Source organism: Stomoxys calcitrans, chromosome 4 (genome assembly GCF_963082655.1).
Source record: "Stomoxys calcitrans chromosome 4, idStoCalc2.1, whole genome shotgun sequence".
In the NCBI taxonomy this organism is placed as follows: domain Eukaryota; kingdom Metazoa; phylum Arthropoda; class Insecta; order Diptera; family Muscidae; genus Stomoxys; species Stomoxys calcitrans.
Genome location: NC_081555.1, coordinates 136,793,603 through 136,816,923, shown reverse-complemented (window position 1 = coordinate 136,816,923; position 23,321 = coordinate 136,793,603). Strand labels below are relative to the sequence as shown.

The following is a 23,321-nucleotide window of genomic DNA, read 5'->3' as shown; positions in this document are numbered from 1 at the left end:
CGAATATGGAATAACCATTGAAGTAAAAAAAATTAGGGGTTGCCCAAGCAAGAATATATTCCCCAACCGAACACATTTATTGAATAGACATAATATGTAACAAATGAAAGGTATTCGGAAATAAAGAATACTTCTTACATAAAAATCTTGGTGCAAGGGTTTCTTGGGACCGCCTCACCCCTAAACAGAGATGTATGCCCATCGACACAAAATAGAAATCAAATGTCTTTGTGAGAAGATTAAGGGATAGTATGGGACTTGATGAAAGGTCTTCTACAGTAGAATATGAATCTAATATTGGGTTGCCCAAAAAGTAATTTTTTAAAAGAAAGTAAATGCAATTTTAATAACACTTAGAATGAACTTTAATCAAATACACGTTTTTTACACTTTTTTTCTAAAACAAGCTAAAAGTAACAGCTGATAACTGACAGAAAAAAGAATGCAATTACAGAGTCACAAGCTGTGAAAAATTTGTCAACGCCGACTATATGAAAAATCCGCAATTACTTTTTGGGCAACCCAATATTAATATTATGGAACAAGCCCTTCAAAAGAACATGTGTATCGTGACATTAAAGGACTCACAGAAAACGTCTTTGACAAGTGTCTGAGGGACCGACTCCCAAACGCACATGTTGGCCGACCGGGACGGTATTACAATGAAAGGTGAGAGTAGAATAAGAAAATGTTTCCCAAATTTGGATATAAAAGAAAAAACGAAGGGCGAAAAGGACTGCAATAAAAGGTCCTGGTAGTAGAGTACAAATTTTACCCGCCAATTCGATTTGACATAGAAAGAACCTGTGGATCTTTGAGTTGATCCACCACCCATTTGGTTGCTTGGCGATATGATTTTGAAAGTAGGTAAAAAGTACATTCAACAAATCAATTAGTGTGGATCTGAAATGGAGCCCTAAATGACTTGACCATTAAAAAAAATTATTTTCAAAAAACAATTTTAGCATGTAGCGAAGCGCACCGATAAAATGTTCGCAAATTTTTCACAAAACTGAAAAATTTTTACAAAAACTGTTTTTATTTTTGTTTTGGGTATTCATTTCCAATACAAACACAATTTTACACTTCATCCCACAAAATTGGAACGAACTATAGGTTACCCCTTTTTGAAAACTTTCTTTAGGCGCCTTTGACTGTCAGTTCAATGTTTTTCTCTGGCCTACCGCCACGGCTGTCAAAGATAAAGAATATGGTGATAACTTAACGAATGTCTCTTTCATTTATTCGAAAACGATTTTTGTTCTTTGCTACGCTATACCATGGTATAGTATGGACCATATTGGTTGAATCGCCATCAAAAGCCAGCAAAAAAATACAAAAAAAGTGGTATTCGATTTTCTTCAGTTGAATGTCTCTGGTGCGCTTCTTGGCCAGACAATATGTGAATGAATGCTTGAAAGCCTTATGCGAGTTCATAAAGAATGAATAATATCCGCAGTACGCACAAGAAATGTTCAAACGACAGCGAACTTGGACGTCGAAGGCTATGGTGATGATTAGGCAAAGGAATTATGGGCAAAAAAGAAAAATTTATACAAAAACAGGAAAAATTTTTATTTAAAAATTTCACTCAAAAATAGAAATGGCAAGGTAAAGTATGCATAAATTCCTTATTTGCTTCTTTAATTTATAAAATTAATTTTGATTGACATATTTCTATACCCACCGCTATGGGATGGAAGTAACCTCTCGAAATATTAGGTAATATTCGTTCAGATTTGGATTAAGCGCTTTCGACTTGACTTATTGACCTATACGCCCTAATTTTTATCCGATTGTCTGCGTTCTGCTATGACTTAAGTTGCAAAGGTGCCAAATATGCTCTGAATAGGTGTATAACCTGATATAGCTCACATAGAAACCGATCTCACGGTTTTACTTCTTGAGCCCCTACAAGCCTGAAATTTTGCGCATAGTGGTGGTGATAAGGGGGCGGACCCTCCCCCTTATCACCATTCATAAAAACTCCAGATATCGGAGATGGGTGCACCGATTTAAGCGAAATGTTATACGCCATCTTATGATACCCCAAAAACACGAAATTGGTATATTTGGGGTCCAATAACCAGGGGGGACGCCCCATCCCAAAACTCACCCGAACGGACATGTTTATCGATTGGGATAATATGGGTATCGAATGAAAGGTATTTAAGAGTAGAGTATGAACTTGGCATAAAAATGTCATACTAAGTGTCGGGAGGGACCCCAACCACCAAAAAAACACCGCCCAACAGGACACTTTTATCGCTTTGGGCAATATGGGTATCAAATGAAAGGTATTTAAAAGTAGAGTAAAAATATGACATGAAAACATATTCCATGGTGTCTGAGGAGCCTCCCTACTCCGCCAAATCCACCAGCAGGACATATTTACCGATGGGGACAATGCGGGACTCAAATGAAAGGTATTTGGGAGTTAAATAGGAGTATGGTATTAAAAATTGGGTCCAAGTACCTAGGGGGCCGCCCCAGGCTCAAAGCCGGCCCAAATGTAGCGCCCAAAATCAAGAGTGGATCGATCGAAGAAATATAGGACTCAAATGAATGGTATTTGGGAGTAGAATATAATATTTAAAATTGGGTCCAAGTATCTAGCGAGCCGTCCTAAGGCCAAAAACACCCCAAAAGTACCGCCAAAAATCAAAGTGAAGCGAACGGGACAATATGGGACTCAAATGAAAGGCTTTCGGCAGTAAAATACAAATATGGTGTCATAGATTGGATCCAAATTCCTAGGGCGTCCCCCAAGAGTAACGCGCAAAATAAAAAGTGGATCGATTGGGACAAAGTAGGAATCTAATGAAAGGTATTCGGGAGTAGAATACGAACATGATGTCAAAAATCCAAGTATCTAGGGCGCCGCCCCAAGCCCAAAACCGCATCAAAAGTACCGCCCAAAATCAAAAGTGGACCGACCGGGACCATATGGGACTTCAATGAAAAGTATTCGAGAGTAGAGTACAAATATTATTATCGAATATTAAAAATTGGTTTTTATTACAAAGGGGCCGCCTCAAAACCAAAACTGTCCCAAGTGGGCATATTACACTAACATAAAAGGTCTATGTCAGTAGAGTTCGAATCTAATGTTGATTCAAATATCTCTGTCAAGTCCTGTCGTCCTGCCATTCAGCAGTGCATGTAGATCGCAACAATAAAGGACTCAAAAAATTGTCTTTTGGGTAGTAGCGTCAGTGAGTCCAACCCTCTCCTCGCAATAAAAACAACACCAAACCGTCATATTGGACGACAGAGAATGTATTGAACTCAAATGAAAGGATGTGTCAGAGGGCCACATTCTCGCCATATTCTACTCAAAAACAGAAATAAAAATAATATATAAAGGCCGATCAGGATAAAATAGAAAGCAGCGAAATCGGACAATAAATGCGCCTTTCATGGGCCCAAAACCTTTCATCGAGAGATCGGTCTATATGGCAGCTATATCCAAATCTGGACCGATCTCGGCCAAATTGAAGAGAAATGTCGAGTGGCCTAACTAAACTCTCGGTCTCAAATTTCAGCGACATCAGACAATAAATGCGCCTTTCATGGGCCCAAAACCTTTCATCGAGTCATCGGTCTATATGGCAGCTATATCCATCTGAACCGATCAGGGCCAAATTGAAGAGGTATGTCAAGAGGCCTAACTTAACTCACGGTCTCAAATTTCAGCGACATCGGACAAAAAATGCGCTTTTTATGGGCCCAAAACCTTAAATCGGAAGATTGGTCTACATGGCAGCTATATCCAAATCTGGACCGATCAGGGCCATATTGAAGAAAGATATCGAAGGGCCTAAGACAACTCACTGTCCCGAATTTTAGCAAAATCAAACAATAAATGTGGCAATTATGGGCCTACGACCTTAAATCGAAAGATCGGTCTATATGGCAGCTATATCCAAATTTGGACCGATCTGGGCCAAATTGACGAAGGATGTCGAAGGGCCTAACACAACTTACTGTCCCAAATTTCAGCAAAATCGGATGATAAATGTGGCTTTTGTGAGCCGAAGACCCTGAATCGGGAGATCGGTCTATATGGGGGCTATATCAAGATATAGTCCGATATAGCCCATCTTCGAACTTAACCTGCTTATGGGCAAAAATTAATCTGTGCAAAGTTTCAGCTCAATATCTCTATTTTTGAAGACTGTAGCGTGATTTCAACATACAGACGGACGGACATGTCTAGATCGTCCTAGATTTTTACGCTGATCAAGAATATATATACTTTATTGGGTCCGAAAATGGATATTTCAATGTGTTGCAAACGGAATGACAAAATGAATATGCCCCCTCCTTTGGTGGTGGGTATAAAAAATAATTAGTGTGGATCTGAACGATACCCTTACCCCGGAATATCTTGCTTGACATTATGGGGCTGAAACAAAATTGTGTTCCAGCACGATACCACTATTATTTCAGGGTGGTCCCCCTAAACTCCGTTCAAACCAGCCATGTTTGCCTACTACCATGTTTGGGCGTCATCTCACTCCATAAACACCCCCTAAACCAAACGCAATTGGGGCTCAAATAAAATAAATTTGAGAGTAGAGTACGATGATGATATTTTTTTTAGGACTACGTACGTGGTTGGGCACCCCACCCTACAAACCCCCAAACTGGACGTATTTGTGGATTTTGACAAAATCTGATATCAGTTTTATGGCCAAGTGTTTCAGGGACGTCTCACCTCATAAACTCCCCCTAAACCTCATGTATATACCGACTATAGCAATATGAAGCTCAAACGTGGTTTTTGGGAGTAGGGTATGAATGTGATATCAATTTTCGAGGCAAAGGGTTACTCCAATTCACCACCAAAACCAAGAGAACGAAGTAGATCTAACATCCAAACTTTATTGGGCGCACCTTCCCCTTACCTTGTTTTCAAACACGCCAGATCTCGGAGATAGTTGTGGGGCGATTTAAGCGAAATTTATTTTGTTTTTAAAAACTCAATAACAGAAAATTTGTATCCTTATTTAGGGTGGGATATCCAGAGGGCCGCTCTACCTCATATTGCCAATAATGACAATATGAGGTTCAAATGAAAGGAATTTGAGACTAGAGCACGAATCTGAGGGGCCACCTCACCCTCAAAAAAACCGCCATACTGGGCATATTTATCGTTCATAGCAATATAAGGCTCAAATGAAAGAAATTTGGGAATAGAGCACCAATATGAAATCCACATTGGGGCGAAATGTCTGAAAGGGCGTACCAACACCCCCCAAACAAAACTTATTTCCTGAACATGACAGAATGGGGCTAGGATAGGATAAAAGAGTGAAAGAAGGCGCAGCGGAGCGGGCCCTGTTCAGCTAGAAAACTGATATAACTCCCATATAAACAGATTTAACAGCTTAAAATTTTGACTAATTTGTCAGTCAGTTCAGTTCATTAGAGTAAATTTTTAGTGGAATCCAAGATACAGCCCATCTAAATTTGGCACATTTTTACTCATTTTATTTTATGCCTTTAATTCCGCTGTCTGTTGTTTAAATGATGGTGACAATGGTGATGATGATGATGACATTGGTAAAAGGAAAAACATACGCCTATAGCATTGCTAATGAGTTGAGGTCACAAAGCCTGTCTGACACAGCTTATTGGCGGCCAAAATGAAAAATAATTCGATAAAGTTGAGCTGTTGAATTTCAAATAATTTCCCTTTTCTTCACCTCCTTTTCTTAGCCCTTCAAAGGGAGCAGGCCTTTCGTTAGGTGGATAAAGAATTTCATAAAAGTTTGCTCTTTTGAATTGAAAGCGATAGCGATAAGTGAGTGCATGAGACAATTCTTGGTACAAGGGAATTTTTCGAAGTTATCCAGAGGGTCTTTAAAGTTAAGGAAATTTTTTGGAAATCATCTTTATACGAAAAATAAAAAACAACCCGGAATATATGATAATATTATTTTACATAATTTATAATACAATTTAAAAGAATGCAAGTCTGTGAAAAAAATACAAAGTTACAAAAATTATTTAAAATACTTTATTTTACCCTAATTTTTTTTTTGTTTGCCAAGTTCTAATTTTATTTCTATGACTAAAGGCATTAAGAATCATCAACTAAGCATTATTTATTCAGTCCTTGTATTTGCTATATGACCTTTTTGATGATTAAAAAAAAAATTCTCTCAAAATAGCTCGGGGTACATCAACTTTTGTTGTTGTAACCTCCTGTATGTATTATCCTTGGCATTGCTTAATATTTTGTATTTTTATTTTTAAAACGGAACATTGTTTTGTTTACAAACAACAGAATGAATGTAAATACCGCTTGAAGCAATTTGACATATTAGGATAATAGCTTTCGTATAAAATTACATTTAAATGCCGCTGTGTACCTGGTTGGCTAAAATTTAAGGACATCATAAGGGACCAATTTAAAGCAATAAGACAGGGAAACTTAAATTTACATAAAAAAATTGTCAAAGCTTAAGGAAAGACCACCGTGGTGAAGAGGTTAGCATGTCAGCCTATGACTCCAAACGACTGCGTTCAAATCCCAGAGGGAACTTCGGAAAAATTTTCAGTGGTTGTTATCCCTTTACCATGTTAAAACTTTTATATCAAGGGGTGTCGCTATGCCGCACGCTGCTCGTACTCGTCATAAACAAGTAAGGACAGGTTCTCAACTTTCTTCATTTTCTTTATCTGCTCGGTTGTACAAGGCGTTTTGGGAGTTGAAACCACCCATTTCATCTTATCTCCATTTATTGCCAGACCCATTTTCACTGACTCTCTTTCGACTCTTTCAAAGGTTGCAGTTACCACTTCCGGTGACCGATCTATGATATCGATGTCGTCGGTATAGGCAAGTAGCATGTGTTCTCTTATGATTAGTTTCCCATAACTATTCACATCTGCATCTCATATAATCTTCTTCAGCAGGATATTGAAGAGATCACACGATAGGTAGTCAGTCTCCTTGTCTGAAACCTCGTTTGGTATTAAACGGTTCGGAGAGATTCTTTCCTATTCTTACTGAGAAACGCGTATCAGCAAGTTTCATCCTGCAGAGTCTTAATAATTTTGCAGGGATACCAAACTCAGACATGACTCGAAATATCTTTGAACGTAAAGAAGTATCGAAGGCGGCTTTGTAGTCAACAAAGAGATGGTAGGCGTTGATTTGTCCTTTTCGGGTATTTTCCAGGATTTGGCGCAGTGTGAATATCTTGTCCCTTCTGGCTTTACCAGGTCTAAAGCCGCATTGATAGGGCCCAATTATCTCATTGACTTTAGGTTTTAACTTTTCACACAGTACGCTCGAGAGTATCTTGTATGCGATGGGGAAGAGATTTATTCCTCTGTGGTTAGCACATTCCATCTTGTCCCCTTTTTTTGTGTACGGGACATAGTATGCTGAGGTTTCAATCATCGAGTATGCGTTCTTCTGGCCAGATTGCGCAGATAAGCTGATGCACACGCCTTATCAGCGTGTCGCCTCCGGTCTTAAATAATTAAGCGGGTAACCCGTCGGCTCCTGCTGCCTTGTTGTTCTTCAGTCGGGTTACTGCTATCTGGACCTCAGTCTGACTAGGAGGTAAATATTCTATACCATTATCAAGGATTAGTTCTGTGGTATCCTCTTCGTCTCCACCGTCGGACACTAGCAGTTGGGTAAAATGTTTTTTTCCATATCCACCTCATGTTATCTGTGTCAGTTACCATATTTCCCTCTTTGTCTCTGCTGGAGGATGTACGTGCACTAAAGCCATCGGTTTGATATTTAATTCTTTGGTAGAATTTCCGGACTTCATTCTGACTCCCGTACATCTCAATTCGCTCATACTCACTCCCTTCCATTTCCTTTTTCATTAAGCGGAATAGACGTTTCTCCTCTCTCCTTTTATCCCGAGACCTCTCCTTCATCTGGCGTGTTGCTACTGATTGCAGGGTTGCTCTATATGCCGCTTTCTTGGCTTCAGTAGCATCTCGACACCATTGGTCGTACCATGGTTTTCTTGGAGGAGGCTTCCGGTACCCAAGTACGTATTTCGCGGCATTTTCCATGGAGTGGGCAATAGTTTGCCACTGCGCCATTATATCATCGAAACAAGGAGTGCTTTCATCAAGCAGATGGGTCAGTCGAGTGGAGTATGCCGCTGCCATGTGTTTGCAGCTTTCCAATGTCCAGCTTCTGCACTCTACACTGCACGTCAGATCGCACTTTCCTCGCCATGTTCGAACGGGTGCGAACCTATGCCGCAACAAAATAATTATCCGAATTTGTATCACACGCTGGATGAATGCCTTTCATCTATCACAACGTGATCAATTTGGTTTCTCGTGTTTTGATCGGGTGACAGCCATGCGGCTTTGTGAATATTTTTATGTTGAAATCTGGTGCTACTAACTGCCATGTTTTTTGCCACGGCGAAATCTTTCAGCCTCAACCCATTGCTGGACGTTATGTGGTTGAGGCTAAACTTTCCGACTGTTGGACCAAAAATGTCTTCCTTCCCTATATTCTCATTAAAATCTCCCAGAACGATTTTAATATCATGGGCGGGGCAGAGGGCTCTCTGCTCTCTCTAGGCGCTCGTAGAGAATATCCTTGATCTGCTCGTCTTTGTCTTCCGTCGAGGACACAAATAAGGCTTATGTTGAAGAATTTGGCTTTTATGCGGATTGTGGCTAGCCTCTCATCCACCGGAGTAAAGCTGGAGACAAGGTGTTTCAGTCTCCGACTAACTTCTATTCCTTTGTTTCTCATAGTACTTTTTACTATTCCTTTGTTTCTCATAGTAGTTCTAATAGTTTTCCGGGGGCGGGTTGCTGGCCCAGCGCCCCAGTCGCACGGGTTTTGTGGGATGGCACATGTATCCCTCGTTGTGGCTAGCCGCTTGCTTCAAGATCCGACGCTCGCCTCCAATTCCCCCTTACCAGGGAACAGACGCTGATGTTGGCCATTGGCTTCTTGAAGGCGCCAACAACTCGCCTTGTCATCTCTAGTATCATTGGAACTCAGTATTTAATTAAGAGCCAGTGCCACCTGACTCCTCATTAAGGGAAGAAAAATTGATTTAACTGTCATTTTATTGACATAAAATCGCACCAGCTTTCAAAAGTAGTAGGCTTATCGCCATAAATTTATTTTTATATCAATGAGTGCGGTCCGATTCAAGTTTAAGCTCAATTATAAGGGGTCTCCATTTAATAGCCGAGTCCGAACGGCGTGCCGCAGTGCGACACCTCTTTGGAGAGAAGTTTTACATGGCATAGTACCTCACAAATGTTGCCAGCGTTTGGAGGGGAAAACCAACGCTAAAGATTTTTTTCTAATGGTTTCGCCGGGTTTCGAACCTAGGCGTTGAGCTTCATAGGCGGACATGCTAACCTCTGCGCTACGATGGCTTCAGATTTAGATTTAAATCGCCGGATTTTCACTCCTAGAGCCACTGCAAGCTCATTTATTGTACAACGTTTTCTTCGACGACTAGCACAATATGTAAAGAGTTTGGTCAAAATCGGTTAAGATTTAGATAGAGCTCCCCTATACGATAGAGCTCCTCGTACGATATTGAGAAATGTTGCAATAAAGTGCCTATTTGGAAAGATTTTCTTATTACTCTTAATATTACTGGTGAATTTCCTAGAAATCGGTTCAGATTTATATGTAGCTGTCATACATATATATCGCCCGATTTTCAATCTAGTGTCACAGCAAGCTCATTTATTGACCAATCTTGCCAAAATTTTGTACAACGCTCTTTTCGTTAGATTTTGGGTAATTTGTGTAGATGGGTTTCTACCGGGTAAATACCACTGTTTCAAATGCTCCGTTTCTAGACTCAATACACTATATCGAAAGATCGGTATATATGACAACTATATTCAAATATGATCCGAACTGAACCACATTCAACAAATAGGTGTAGGGGTCTAGCAGAACTCCATGTGCCAAATTTCATCGAAATCGGATGAAAATTTCTACTTGTATAGGCTCAATACATTATATCGGGAGATCGGTCTATATGGCAGCTATATCCAAATATTGTCCAATCTACACTACATTTGAAAAGAATGGATTGGGGTCAACCAGAACTACAATTAGCCGATTTTCATCGAAATCGGATAATAAATGGATCATTTATGGCCCTAATACCCTATGTCGGGAGATCGGGTGGTCGGACTATAGGGCAGATGTATCCAAAATTATAAATACCCAGTTTTTGGGTATATATGGGTAAATACCCGGGTATTTATCCAATTCACCGGGTAAATACCTTTTGGATATTTACCCATCGCCCATCTCTAGTAGTTTGCAATAATGTTGTCATTTATCAACCGAAGTTATTACGTTTGAACGTATTTGCTCGAAATTTGATACGGATTGTTCAATAACCCATCTGAAAACATCGGGGCGAGGTCTATCAAAATTAGTTCAGAATTAGATATAGCTCCCATTTTGTACTTATAGGGCTAGTGTAGGGTATTATACAGTCGGCACCGACTTTTGCCTTTCCATGCTGGTTTTAGTATGGAAACCATCAATTGCAACAAAACACTTCAACAGTTTCCAGAAATCTTACTTCTAAGAATTTGGAAAAAAGTGTTTGATTGGTGTTTTTGGATAAAAACGACATTCGACAGACAAATTTCCCCCCAAAAATGAGACACATTATACGACGGAAAACATTTTTTTTTTTTGCAAGTTTCATTCGTCTTCTTTGCTCCAATCCAAATTTCATTAGGATACCTCTTTTCCTACTCTAGCTAGAATTTCTCTAAGGCAGCTTTATTCTTGGGTATATTTCTACCCATTTGTCGTTAATGGGTTAAATGACTACATTTGGATGTTTTATTTAACCTACCTGATTACATCTTAGCCAGAATAAAATGGTGTGCGGATATCTGAGTGGGCCACCCAAACGATTGCCTCCTGGCTGTTGTCGTTGCTCTTTTAGTTTAGAGCTTAATGTCTGACCACTTTCTTGATAGAATTCAATTGCCCTAGAAATAAAAGAAAGAAGAAAACGTTTAATGAATAAATTTAGTTTTTTTGTACAACGTGAAGAGATCTTTTGTTTCGAATCTTTTATAAACAAACTTAAGACTAACCAGCAAGGAAAGGCAAAAGTCGGGCGGTGCCGACTGTATAACACCCTACATCTAACCCATAGGTACAAAGTGGGAGCTATATCTTATTCTGAACCAATTTTGATGGACTTCGGCGGATGTTTTCAGATGAGATATGTTCAAACTGTAACAAATGCGGTTGAGAAATGACAACATTATTGTAAATTACCCGAAATCTGATATATGGGACCTGAACCGATTTTGACCAAACTTCGTAATTTTGGTCAATAAATGCGCTTGCAGTGGTTCTAGATGTGCAAATCGGGCGATAGAGATATATGGCAGCTATATCTAATTCTGAACCGATTTCTATGAAATTCACCAGCAATATTAAAAGTCATAAGAAAATCCTTCGTTACAAATTTCGAGAGAATGAGCACTTTATTGCAATATTTTTTAAAATCGGGCGAACATATACATATATCTAAATCTGAACCGATTTCGACTGAACTTTATAGAAATTGAGGAAGTCGCCGAGGAAAGCGTTGTACAAAATTTTGGCAAGATTGGTCAATAAATGCTCTTGCAGTGGCTCTAGGAGTGAAAATCGGGTAATATATATATTGGGTTGCCCAAAAAGTAATTGCGGATTTTTCATATAGTCGGCGTTGACAAATTTTTTTACAGCTTGTGACTCTGTAATTGCATTCTTTCTTCTGTCAGTTATCAGCTGTTACTTTTAGCGTGCTTTAGAAAAAAAGTGTTTTTCTTTCTTTTAAAAAATCCGCAATTACTTTTTGGGCAACCCAATATATGAGAGCTATATCTAAATCTGAAGCGATATCTATTATATTCTAAATAAGTCTATGATATTCCCAGTAATGTCGAGAGTCAAGTGAAAACTCTTCATACCAAATTTCAAGTGAACCGGTTAATAAATGACCGTTGTATTGCATTATTGCTGCAAATCGGAGCTATATCCAATTTTGAACCGATTTTTATACCCTCCACCATAGGATGGGGGGTATACTAATTTCGTCATTCTGTTTGTAATTACTCGAAATATTCGTCTGAGACCCCATAAAGTATATATATTCTTGATCGTCGCGACATTTTATGTTGATCTAGCCATGTCCGTCCGTCCGTCCATCCGTCTGTCTGTCGAAAGCACGCTAACTTCCGAAGGAGTAAAGTTAGCCGCTTGAAATTTTGCACAAATACTTCTTACTAGTGTAGGTCGGTTGGTATTGTAAATGGGCCATATCGGTCCAAGTTTTGATATAGCTGCCATCTTGGGTCTTAACTTCTTGAGCCTCTAGAGTGTGCAATTCTATGGTTCAAATCGGTCCATGACCTGATATAGCTGCCATATAAACCGATCTTGGGTCTTGACTTCTTGAGCCTCTAGAGTGCGCAATTCTTATCCGATTTGAATGAAATTTTGCACGACGTGTTTTGCTATGATATCCAACAACTGTGCCAAGTATGGTTCAAATCGGTCCATAACCTGAAATAGCTGTCGTATAAACAGATCTGGGGACTTGACTTCTTGAGCTTCTAGAAGGAGCAATTCCTATCCGATTTGGCTGAAATTTTGCATGGCGTATTTTATTCTTATTTTCAACAATTGTGTCAAATAAGGTTCAAATTGGTTCATAACCTGATATAGCTGCCATATAAACCGATCTTGGATCTTGAATTCTTGAGCCTCTAGAGGGCGGAATTTCTATCCTATTAGCCTGAAATTTTGTACGACGGTTCCTCTCATGACTATCAACATACGTGTTTATTATGGTCTGAATCGGTCTATAGCCCGATACAGCTCCCATATAAATCGATGTCTCTATTTGACTTCTTGAGCCCCCAAAGAGCGCAATTCTTATTCGAATTGGCTGACATTTTACCATATCGGACCATATCTTGATATCGCTCTTATAGCAGAGCAAATCTTTTCTTATATCCTTTTTTTGCCTAAGATGCCGGAAAAAGACATCGTTTCTAGGCCGAAAAACATGCCTGTTCAAAATTTTAAGACGATCGGATGAAAATTGTGACCTGTAGTTTGGACACAAATTAACATGAACAAACGGACAGACGAGACCATCAGAAAATTTTTCAGCGGTGGTTCTCCCCTTCTAATGCTGGCAACATTTCCGAGGTACTATGTCATGTAAAACCTTCTCTTTGTCGCACTGCGGCACGCCGTACGGACTCGTCAATAAAAAGAAGGCCCCTTATCAATGAGCTAAAACTAGAATCGGATTCCTTGATATGTGAGAAGGTTGCTCCAGTTCCTTAGTGGAATGTTCATTGGCAAATATTTTTTGAAAATTTTCATTAAACTGGAAATTATTTTCAAAAAAAAAAGACATCAAAATTTTTCCGAAATATATTTTTTTTTGTTTAAAAAAAAATTATAATTATAATTATAAACTTTTTTTATTGTTTTTTTTTTGGTTTGTTTGATTTTATTCTTTAAGAAAAAATTTGTTATTGACCTTAAGATCCATATGACTATTTTATGGGTAAATTTTCTTAGTCTCGCAAATTGGGTCACTAAGGTAACGATTTTTCCTACGTTTTCTTTTTGCTCTACTTTGCCTTTGTTTTCCAATGTGGTGCTGCTGCACCCAGATGCTTAGTTTATCGGCATATTTTATGGGAATCATGAAAACAACCGACTATTCATTATCATTCACTTTACCTCACCTCCATTCATTCATTGTCTGGTAAAGAATTACAGGCCAATTCCCTTTAAGCCATAATTTGTAATAAATTTTTTTCATATCTCGTATAGTTGATCGGGTAAAACCTACAACAGAAAAAATAATAAAATAGCTAGAAGACCATGCTCCTAGAGATTTCGCACACACAAATATTTACACACAATGTTGAGAGAAATATTGGTCTTTGGGTTATTGCGGGCTTTGTTATAATCTGGACTATGTTTTGTCCATATTATGATTTTTCATAATGTTGTGTTGTTAGGGGCCAGTATTCGTCGTAGGTAGACGGAAGAGTACGAGACGTAGAATGCAATATAAAATACCAAAGAGAAACCAGTTTTGTATTGCTGTAATACTGATGCAGTCCATTTTTTTCTACGCTACTCCTCCTCTAGAATGTGTATCAAAATGAACCAAACTATGAAAAGCATGTCGCGCATGCGCAAAATGAATTGAATTGTATCAGAAATGCCCACAAAGGAAAAACATGTTTAAAGCGTTGAGGCAGTGCAATGATGATAGCCGCGCCTATTTTCACTTTCATCGATCAGTATAGGCACAGTGGGAAAAATTAAAAAAAAAAAAAATAATAAAGGAAAATTTTTTGAGATATATATAAAAAAGTGAAAAAAGTAGAAGTCATTGTGTAATATTTCAGTTCATTCGGATAAGAATTGCGCTTTGTAGGGGATCAAGAAGCAAAATCGGGAGATCGATTTATATGGGAGCTGTATCAAGCTATAGATCGATTTAGACCATATTAGACACGTATGTTGAAGGTCAAGAGAGAAGCCGTTGTACAAAATTTCTTTCAATCAATTACAACCCTTCAATTGCTTCCTCTAGAGGCTCAAGGAATCGAGATCCCAGATCGGTTTATATAGAAGCTATATCGGGTTATGTACCAATTTGTGCCATACTTAGCACAGTTATTGGAAGTCATAACAAAACACCTCATGCAAAATTTCAGCCCAATCGGATGCGAATTGCGCCCTCTATAGGCTCAAGAAGTCAAGATCCCAGATCGGTTTATATGACAGCTATACCAGATTATGAACCGATTTAAATCATACTAAGCACAGTTGTTGGAAGTGATACCAAAACACCATGTGCAAAATTTCAGTCAAATCGGATAAGAATTGCGCCCTCTAGGGGCTCAAGAAGTCAAGATCCAAGATCGGTTTATATGACAGCTATACCAGATTATGAACCATACTAAACACAGTCGTTGGAAGTGATACTAAAACACTATGAGTAAAATATCAGTCAAATCGGACAAGAATTGCGCCCTCTAGAGGCTCAAGAAGTCAAGACCCAAGATCGGTTTATATGACAGCTATACCAGATTATGAACCATACTGAACACAGTTGTTGGAAGTGATACCAAAACACCACCTGCAAAATTTCAGTCAAATCGGATAAGAATTGCGTCCTCTAGGGGCTCAAGAAGTCAAGATCCAAGATAGGTTTATATGGCAGCTATATCAAAACATGAATCGATTTGGCCCATTTACAATCCCAACCGACCTACACTACTAAAACGTATTTGTGCAAAATTTCAAGCGGCTAGTTTTACTCCTTTGAAAGTTAGCGTGCTTTCGACAGACAGACGGACGGACGGACGGACATGGCTAGATCGACTTAAAATGACATGACGATCAAGAATATATGTACTTTATGGGGTCTCAGACGCATATTTCGAGGTGTTACAAACAGAATGACGAAATTAGTATACCCCCATCCTATGGTGGAGAGTATAAAAATATTTCCCTCATACAAAGTCATGTTTTGGAAAAAAGAATTGAATTGGATCAAAATTCTTAGGAGAAAGATTTCTGTTAACCGTTTGTATGTCTTGTTGCATTTGATGGTTTCTATAACAAACTAAAATAAATTATGGCGACAATCCCACTACTTTTGACAGTGCGATTTCATGACAAAGTCATTAAAATCCCCTTTTTTTCTTTTAATGATCATACAATATTAGGTTAGGTTAGGTTGATACGAGGGTACGGATATTAAGCCGCCCCATGCTACTATGGACGTACACCTAACCCAGTAATTGGCTTGTTGTGCGCTCTAAAGTGTAACCTCGAAAAAGGAAATCTGAGTTGGGAATTCAGTGACACTTACATAGTCCCCAAGTTGATTCATGTCTGGCATTGTGTCCCCACCTTAATACCGATAGCCGTGAAAGTCGGGCCATGACATAAGAAGAGCTCCAACGTCTCATCATCATCCACACAAGGTATTACCTGACGCACTGATTTTGCATAAGTGAGCTCGTAGTCCTATGTGTCCCATTATGATACCGGAAGCTATACTGACTTCCTTCTGACTTCCTTTCAGTAAAAGCCTCGTCTTCTCACGATCCGGATCTCCCCTTAGGATTTACGTCGTCCTATAGACCGTTTCGCTGTTCCACAGTCTTACATACGCGTTCGTAGGCCATGCCTTTAACTCTGACTACGTTGACCCGATAGGCTTCCGGTTAACCAAGTTTATTGACGGCATTTCTTTGGCTTTCACTGCCAAATCGTCTACTTTATGTTTCCCCATTACTCCGCTTTGGCCCGGTACCCAAACGATGGGAACCGTGCCATCCTCAGAGAAGACATTAATCTCATTCTTACATTCCAAGACTGATGGTGATCTTATCGTCTTTGTTGTTATTGCCCTTCTAGTCAGTTTACTGTCGATAAAAATGTTCCCACTCGACGTCCTCGAGTTAGCACCACACCACCTCACGCATAGCGTGATCGCCCAGATCTCTACCTACAGGATCGTATTATGGTCGGGCAGTCGAAAACAGATCTCAGTCCCTGGCTTCTCAATGTAGACCCCCAGGTCCACTCTGTCCTCTGGCTTTGATCCATCTGTATAACACGATCTCCCAGATGTCAATACTATGGTTCCGTCAATCCAAGACTGTGTCGCTGGCAGCAGTGTATCGCACTCGACTTCAAGTATAATCTCAGGTATAAGATCGGAAACCTCTTCTAAACCATCCGGGTTTCCTATCGTGCAGTGCATCGCACTCGACTTCAAGTATAATCTCAGGTATAAGATCGGAAACCTCTTCTAAACCATCCGGGTTTCCTATCGTCGCATCGATTATACTGCGAGGAAATGACCTGCTTCTATCCTCTATCCATTCTCCCATCGCCTTAGTGGCTGCCTAACACATAATGTGTATGCCAATGGATCTAAAATAGTCTCCAGTGTCTTAGTGCGAGTGGTTCTCATCGCTCTAACTATGCCAAGGCAACATGTTCTCTGAACCTGTTGTATTAGCCCTACGTTGCACTTTCTACATAGCAGTCCACCAAATAACTGAGGCGCAAGTAAGTATTGGTCTAATCACGTTCCTTTAACGGCAATGGACTATCCTCGGATTAAGCCCCATTTCGAGCCCACGGCCGTCTACCCAGTGCCCAACTTCTGTGAGCCTTCTCAGTACGCTCCAGAATGTGACACTTCCAATTAAGTTTCCTTTCCAAGATCACGCCTAAGTATTTGACTTTGTCAGATATCAAAATCGTTATGTTGAGGAAACGTGGTGCGTCAAAAAGGCCTACCTTCGTCTTCCTCGTGAACAGGTGCATTTCAATCTTTTCTGGATTTACGTTGAGACCCCAGGTCTAGCCCAGTCGTATGCCATCTGTAAGACCCTTCTTGGCCTGTCTATGTAGCAGGTTCGGATCCTTACCCCGTAGAAGTATTATAGCATCGTCTGCGTTGCAAACGGGTTCAAATCCCTCCTCAGTCAGCATCCGTGATAGGTCATTTATGGTGGTAACCCATTGGAGTGACGATAAAATGCCCCCCTGTGAATTGCCTTGTTCCACTTTCTCCCTTATATTTATGTCAGCGATCCCACAATTTGTCTATCTGTTCCTTTGCATATGGTTTATCCAGCCTCTAAGGACAGATCAAACCCGGTATTGGTCAAAGGATAGGATGAGTGTGTCGGTCCGCACATTGGTAAAAGCCCCCTCGATGTCAATGCATACCGCCAATGTGTACGTCTTGGCATCGAAAAATATTTCTATTTCATGCACAACCTCGTGCAGGGAAGTCTTCACCGACCATCCATTGACATATGCATTGCTGTTCGTATTTGAACATTTCGCCGGATGTCCTACTCTTGGTCATGATATCCACAATACGTTCCATGGTTTTAAGTAGAAAGGACGTAAGCCTTATAGGTCTGTACGCCTTTGGTGTTGCATAACTTGCCTTGCCGGGTATAAACACAACCCTTGCCTTCTGCCAGGTTTTCGGTATATATGCAAGTCCTAGGCACGTTGTAGAAATAGGGGCCACATGGGGCGCTAGATAGTCGGCCTCCTCCTGTATCCGACACGACATCCTACCTGAATATGGTGTGTAACGGATTACATTTACATATAGATGCCATATAGACCGACATGCCAATTTAGGGTCTAATGCTCATAGCAGGCTCATTTTTTACCAGATTTAGCTGAAATTTGTGATAGTGAGTTTCATTAGACCCATCTATATGCGACCCTAATAATATTCATAGACCGATCTTACGATTAAGAGTCTCTAGCCCATAACCATTCCGCTGAATTTTGGCACAGTGAGTTGCACTTGGGCTCCCGACATCCGACCCGAATGTAGTGTACCGTTATTTTTTGCTCCTCGTATATCGGGCCACATGTCAATGCCGATTTCGAGTCTTAAGCCCAAAACTGACGCACTTATTACTCGAATTCGCTTAAACTTGCGACATTGCGTTTAATTAGGCTCGTCTATATCCGAATCCAAAATCATCAAGATCGGAGCATATTTGGATATAATTTTTTTTTTTGAGGGATGCTACAAAAGTAAACCGATAGGGACAGCAAACGCCACCATATTTCTCACCGCTCTTTTGACATTTCTCTTCAGCAAGGTTTGCCATTTCATGATGGAAAGATCTAAGAGCCAACAACGAGTCGAAATTATTAAAATTTACTAACAAAATTCGGAATCAGTGGCTTCAACGTTAAGAGCGCTATGTCCAATTTAGCGATGAAGCACATTTCTGGCTGAATGACTTCGTCAAAAAGCAAAATATGCGTTATTGGTTGCATCCCGAAAAAATTACGGTTTAGTGCGGTTTATGGGCCCGCGGCGTCATTGGGCCGAACTTCTTCCTTGATATTTATGACCGGCACGTTACTGTGTGAATGGGAATCGCTACCGTTCAATGATAGCAGAATATTTTTTGTCCCAATTGAATGATATGGACTCGCAGGACATGTGGTTTCAACAGGACGGCGTCACAAGCCACACAGCGAATGTCACAATCAATTTATTGGAAATCAAGTTTGAAGAACTTCGTACGAATATAGAACGCGAGATTGCAGCACAGAAGTAAAGAATTTCATTGATATCCACAACCTTTTTAGTTTTATAAAAAAAAGACTTTTGTAGCGCTCTTATTGAAAAATCCGATAGTTGCCATATAAAACGATCTACCGATTTTGGGTCTTAGGCCCATAACAGCCGCATTTATCATCAGATTTCGCTGAAATTCGGAACAGTGCGTTATATTAAGACTCCCGTTATCGTTCCCGAATATGGTGCTTTATTTAGATATAGCTGCCCCACAGACCAATATTCCGCTTTAGGGTCTTAAGACCAAATAAGGCTCATTTCTTATCCTGTTTCACTGAAATTTGAAACAGTGATCTGTTTAAAGACTACTGCCATCTGACCTAAATACAGTTTAGATCCGACCATATTTATAGATAGCTTCCATATAGATTTAATATCCGAATTTGGTGAAATTTTAAACAGCGAGTTGCTTTAAATTTCGATAATATCTAATTATCACCTATCTATGTGAACTCGTTTTAAAAATGGGTCATATAGGTCTTCAAAAAATATTTTTGGCATAGAGGTTTGAAGGTTTGGTCATTATTAAGCATTTTATACGTGTAGATAAATTCTTAAGGAAAAGATTTTAGAGAATATTGGGAGAGAAAATGCTAAAAATGATTTTTTTATTTAAAATATAAAAGAAAATTAGTTAACAGTGCTCTGTTAATCACATAACATAGCTCTGTTAAAATGTCAGGTTTGTGTCTTGGCTAAGTTATAGTCAAATTTATCTTCACGGACATAAATTTCAACGCAATCGGATAAGAATTGCGACCTCTAGAGGCTAACTAAGTATAATCGTGAGATCTGTTTACATAGGAGCTTTAGGAGGTTATGAGCCGATTTGGATCATACTTGGCACAGTTGTTTGAAGTCACAACAAAACACCGCATACAAAATTTCAGCCAAACCGCATACAAATTTTCAGCCTCCATAGAGGCTCAAGAAGTAAAGTTTCGCAATCGGTTATGTGGCAGCTATATCAAAACATGGACCAATTTGGCTCATTTACTATCCCAACCGACCTACTGTAACAGGAAATATTTGTACATAGAGTGCTTTCGACAGACGGACGGACATGATTAAATCGACTTACAATGTCAAGACGATCAAGAATATATGCATTTTCTTGGGTCTAAGATCAATATTTCGATGAGTTGACGAAATAAGTATACACCCATCCTATGGTAGAGGGTACAATAAAAATTATAATTATAATTGTTTCCATTTTGTAGATGTATTACAAAAATATTTGTGGCATGCAAAACAAACACCTTGAATGGCTTTAACAATGGCAACTTAAATGAAAATTTCAAATTAAATTAACACAAAATAAAAAAAGGAAAATAAAAGCGCAGATGGAAAGGGGCCTAGAGGCGAAGCAGAATTCGCAAACATCACAGAGACAGTAGATGTAAATTTTTATGAAAATGGTGTAGAGACGCCTTCATTGGAATAAGAAAAACAGAATATGCCAAAATGTTATGATTAAGAAAATACAATTTTAAATTTGTTTCTCATGCCCCTCTTTTTGAAAAACAAAAACTACGTTCTATGCATCATTCGTCAAAATTACAAATAATGGCACTAAACAAATGAACATTTCAATGTCCATTTGAATGCATGAACGAATGAATTCCAATTCAAAATTTGATAAAAATAAAAATAGCAAAATAGACAACAAAAACATCAAGCAAAAATGGTAAATTGAAATTTTAAATTATTATTGAAAAATGCATGCAATGCAAATTTAATGGCCAATAGTCAGCATCAAACCATTTGCTAATTGCAAAGAAAATGCCATTGAGAAAACGTAGAGAATGATTGTTACATGAATGGATCGGCGAAACGGCAACTTAATACAGCGATTAGCATTTTTGTGCTTAGAATAAGGTATGTTTATTGGCGATGCCGAAAGAAAATTTTCCTATAATCGAAAAGATTCGTCAAAACATTTATCTTTTATTGTCCATTAATCTCCCAAAGGGGAGAGATACAGGCTGTTTGATCCGGAGAATGAACATCACTGGAATGAAAGGTTTTAATTGATTACAGAAAATGGAGGCCTAAACGTCCACTAATGGTGTATATAATCTGTGTCTGCTCCGTCTATGTGTCTGGCAATTTCTTTTCTGATATTCATTATCATGGCTAAATAGCCGGTATCTCTCCCCTTTGGAAAAATAATGAAAAACAAACGAAATCATTGCCCAGCCTAACAGTCAACCAAAACAAATTGATCAAATTTTACAACAACTTTTATGAAAAATTGCCAAATAAAAACAAATAGAGTTTATTAACAATATAGGTGTGATCTTGTACAGGAAACTGAATTGGAAGTGTCAAATTCAGGAGCGTACCGAGACGGCTCACAGATGTTGGGCACTATGTAGATGGGCCGTAGGCTCGAAATGGGGCCTGAATCCGAGGATAGTCCACTGGCTCTACAGTAGCGTGATTAGACCAACACTTACTTGCGCCTCGGTAGTTTGGTGGACTGCTATGAAGAAAAAGTGCAATATAAGGACCATACAACAGGTTCAGAGAACATGTGGTCTTGGCATATGCGGAGCGATGAGGACCACTTCTACTAAGGCAATTGAGTCCATTCTGGATATCCGACCCATCGACATACAGATTAAGTGTGAGGCAGCCACTGCGGCTATGGGACTTAAGGCGATGGGAGAATGGATTAAGGATGGGAGCAGTTCATACCATAGGAGTAATATCGGTTCCAAGTTTCATCCACCTACGGAGACTGCTTCTATTTTTTTCCAACTTTACTATGAAATCACGACACTGTGCGACGTGACATCAGGGGTCCTTCAGGGGGTTATTGTGTCTGACTTGAAGATACTATGAGAGATACAAAGTTTCTTCTCAACCTTTTCCTTTGAATAGCCAAGGTCTAATGATGCATCACCGGTCAAATTACAAACTGTGTTCGATACTGTCTTCTTGGCCTAAGAAGGTATACTCTGCTTGCATCAGCATTTCGTATATACCTGTGCGATGAAGAGACGCAAAAGTCATTTTCATACCAAGTGCAGGAAAACCTTACCTATCGTCCCAATAGTCTGTCATCCTTTATGTTGAAGATTCTAGAGAGGTCCATAGAAACATATCTTAGGCCAAATATCCCTGGAGATCGCCAGTCTAGGCAACAGCATACATGAAATGAATTTGAATTTGGCATTCGCAACTATCCAAAAATGCCGCCTCCATAACCCCTAAAGGTACCATCTAGAACCAAACGAAAAATGAACGCTTGTTGCTTTTCTAGGTAATGCTTTTTGCCCTTTTTGAGTTTTTGCCGTTGCTTTTTGTCATTGGGAGATTTATAAAGGGTGTTTTTTAGCTGTTTTCTTTTGGCAACACTGGTTTAAACAGCTCACATAAGTTTCGTGTTTTGTTTCACTGTCAAACATCTTAAGTTTGGTCTTTACTAAACCATGAATCGGCTTACAAACGAACAACAAACGCTTGCAAATTATTGAATTTTATTATCAAAATGCGTGCTCTTTTAAGAAAGTTCATCGCTTGCTTCTTCCATTTTACGACAAAGCTCATTTTTTGGTTAAATGGGTACCTAAATAAGCATTGCAAGAGCTACCAATGCATCCAGAAAAAGTCACACTTTGGTGCGGTTTATAGGCTGGTGTCATCATTGGACCGTACTTCTTCTAAACTAATGGGAGTCGTAAAGTAACTGAGAGATATCAAACTTTTTTTTTTGCCCAAATGCAAAATGCTTGACTTGCACGACATGTGGTTTCAACAAGACGGTGCCACATGCCACACAGCACGCGTAACAATGGACTTATTGAGAGGCGAGTTCGGTGAACATTTTATTGCACGTTCAGGACCGGTCAATTGGCCGACTATATGGTGCGATTTAGCGCCTTAAGACTATTTTTTGTGGGGCTATGTTAAAGCTCATGTCTATACAGACAAGCCCGCATCAATTGACGTATTGGAAGTCAGCACTAAAGCATTTGTATACTGACCGAAATGTTGGAAAGAGTATGCCAAAATTGGACTAAGCAGATGGATCATTTGAGGCGCAGTCACGGTCAACATTTGCATGAAATATAAAATTATGTGGACCGAACGATCGATTCGAAGAAAGATTTTATGTATTTT

General features: G+C 39.3%; 1 protein-coding gene across 4 annotated transcripts in view; it reads right to left on the bottom strand.

Moving 5' to 3' along the window:
- LOC106094472 (tRNA dimethylallyltransferase) overlaps positions 1 to 23,321 on the bottom strand; it is a 583,702-nt gene that overhangs the window by 39,069 nt on the left and 521,312 nt on the right. For all 4 annotated transcript variants that reach the window (XM_059367007.1, XM_059367008.1, XM_059367009.1 and 1 more), the window contains one exon: positions 10,857 to 10,995. In XM_059367007.1, coding sequence (XP_059222990.1) covers positions 10,857 to 10,995 — 139 coding nt within the window. The remainder of the gene's footprint in view (positions 1 to 10,856; positions 10,996 to 23,321) is intronic.